Source organism: Neoarius graeffei, chromosome 18 (assembly GCF_027579695.1).
Source record: "Neoarius graeffei isolate fNeoGra1 chromosome 18, fNeoGra1.pri, whole genome shotgun sequence".
Lineage (NCBI taxonomy): Eukaryota > Metazoa > Chordata > Actinopteri > Siluriformes > Ariidae > Neoarius > Neoarius graeffei.
Genome location: NC_083586.1, coordinates 46,274,978 through 46,277,783, shown reverse-complemented (window position 1 = coordinate 46,277,783; position 2,806 = coordinate 46,274,978). Strand labels below are relative to the sequence as shown.

The 2,806-nt window shown below is 44.8% G+C and overlaps 1 protein-coding gene across 1 annotated transcript in view; it reads left to right on the top strand.

The window, feature by feature from the left end:
- pld6 (phospholipase D family, member 6) overlaps positions 1 to 2,586 on the top strand; it is a gene marked incomplete at its 5' end in the record, with an annotated part of 13,970 nt that extends 11,384 nt beyond the window's left edge. The window contains 1 exon segment of the mRNA XM_060898292.1: positions 2,306 to 2,586. Within this exon segment, the coding sequence (XP_060754275.1) occupies positions 2,306 to 2,586 (281 nt within the window).
- Positions 2,587 to 2,806: the final 220 nt, after the last annotated feature.

Below are 2,806 nucleotides of genomic sequence, written 5' to 3'. Positions count from 1 at the left end.
CACACTACTAAAACCATTAGGATGGGTTTTATAAGTAGGCTGATTTAGTTAAATGGGGCCAAATAGGAAGTTATTATAAAAGTGAATAATTGTAGTAAAGAGATGAATGATCATATGGCTTACTATCATAATTAGCACAGCATAAGACAGAACATGATGAAGTTGTGCGGTGGTGTAATTACAGCCGTGAACACCTCTGGGTTTCTGATGCAGTCACATTACAGTGCAAAATAATAAATTATTAACTCACCGGTGATGAATGGGTAGCATTAGTTACAGTTAGAATGTAATGGTCATATCACGCCCTCCAGGAATCACGCTTGAGCCAAGTTTTAGTTACTGATGGATGATCAATCTTTTAATAACGTAATCCATAAAATCCACTTCATTCATCTTTCATCCACCGTCAAACTGACAGTACAAACACAACGCAAAATCAATAGAAAAAATCATAAACCCAGATAAAACGCAATATAAATCAAAAACAGCAAGACAAAGAAACAAACATACCTCGCTGGCTACGTATAACTGAAGAGGGAAGCTTAAAACACAACATCACACATTTCAAACTAGCCCGCGGCTTGTAGCATAGTCAAGTCCATCACCTAGGCGAGTGGTACGGCACCTAATAATGTCCGTGTGCAACACCTGACGTTGCCTGACCCAACATGACCCAGCGTAAATATCAAATTAAACACAAACATATTCTTGGACATTACAGACATGCTATTTAATGAAAACAAAAAATAACAAAACAAACTATGACAGTTACAGGTCATAAGACAGACTATTTCTGCAAAATATCTCCTCTCGTTATCTCTAGCCGCTTTATCCTGTTCTACAGGGTCGCAGGCAAGCTGGAGCCTATCCCAGCTGACTACGGGCGAAAGGCGGGGTACACCCTGGACAAGTCACCAGGTCATCACAGGGCTGACACATAGACACGGACAACCATTCACACTCACATTCACACCTACGGTCAATTTAGAGTCACCAGGGGGCGTCGTGGCTCGGGTGGATGGGGCGCCATGCCATGGATCCGGGGACCCGGGTTCGATTCTGACCCGAGGTCGTTTCCCGATCCCTCCCCATCTCTCTCTCCTGCTCGTTTCCTGTCTCTGCGCTGTCCTATCCAATAGAGGTGAAAAAAGCCCCCAAAAAATCTTTTAAAAAAAAAAAATTTAGAGTCACCAGTTAACCTAACCTGCATGTCTTTGGACTGTGGGGGAAACCGGAGCACCCGGAGGAAACCCACGCGGACACGGGGAGAACATACAAACTCCGCACAGAAAGGCCCTCGCCGGCCACGGGGCTCGAACCTGGACCTTCTTGCTGTGAGGCAACAGTGCTAACCACTACACCACCATGCCGCCCTTCTGCAAAATATAATATTTATAATTTTCTTCTTACTTCAAATGTAGTTGATCAGCCAAAGTAGGCTTAGTATCCAAAGTTTGAAACTGCAAAGGAAGTGTAGCTAACAAATAAAGGAAAACTGCCAGTTTAGCACCTGTGTAGCTTTAATATCAGAACCTCCACTCTTCTGGGAAGATTTTCCACTCGATTTTGAAGTGTGGTTTTGGGGATTTACGATCATATCAGCTACAAGAGCTTTAGTGGAGTCAGGTACTGATGTTGGGTGAGGAGACCTGGGGTTCACTCGATGTTCCAATACATCCTAAAAGTGTTCAGTGGGGTTGAGGTCAGGGTTCTGTGCAGGACACTTGAGTTCTTGCACTCCAGCCTTCTCAAACCATGGAGCTCACTTTTGTGCTCATGCTGGAACAGGTTTGCTCCTTTTAGATCCAGTGAAGGGAAATTGTAAAGCGACAATATACAAGGGCAAAGGGGGGTCCCATATACGATTCGTACATTGGGGGAGTGCCTGTTAGAGAGCGCACTTGTCCTGGGCCATTGGCATAGTGAGGTAGGGTGGCCAGTTCCTTTCCTCGCCGCCTTTAACTTCCCCAGTGTTTCCACCAGGTCCCCATTCACTGCTGGGTGGACAGGGAGCGAGCCCCAGATCCCCGTCGAGCCGAGGCTCGAACCAGGGACCGTTCGCTTAGCGGTCAAGCGCTCTAACCACTTGGCCACCTGCGCTCCAATATACAAAGACATTCTATACAATTGTGAGTTTCCAACTTTGTGGGAACAGTTTGGAGAAGAACTGCATATCGGTGTGATGGTCAGGCATCCACAAATTTATGGCCATGCAGTGTAGATCATGGTATCTATGAGATGCACAAAAATTACGCAGCTCTGTTTTATTCTCATCTCTTCTACTTGTAACACCTACCATCTTCAGGTATCTGTGTGAGGCACGGGTTGGGAATCAGCATGCACATGCATCATAAATTTGCGCTGTTGGACGGCAGAAAGCTCATCACCGGCTCCCTCAACTGGACCATGGCAGCGGTGCAAAGCAACAATGAGAATGTGATCGTGACCGAGGAGCCGGAGTTCGTTCGACCCTATGAGGACGAGTTCAACAAGCTGTGGGAGGCCAACGACCCTGCCAAACACCCACCACAAACACACAGCAGGAATAGCACGAAGGGAGTGCTGGCTTCCACCAGAGAGGAGTAGCTGGACACAGTTAGCTGGTTTTGGCATGTTTAATTAGTTGTGTTTTATTTAGAAGGATTAGATTAAGAATTTTTTTTTTCCACTCTGGGTTTGTTATAGAATTTCAAGGAAATTATTTGAATTGTTACAAGTTTTACAGAATCTGTTTGTCTTATTTTAGTATTCAGTTTTCTTTAGAATTTAGTTAGGTTTATAGTAGATCATTTAAATATTTCAGGGA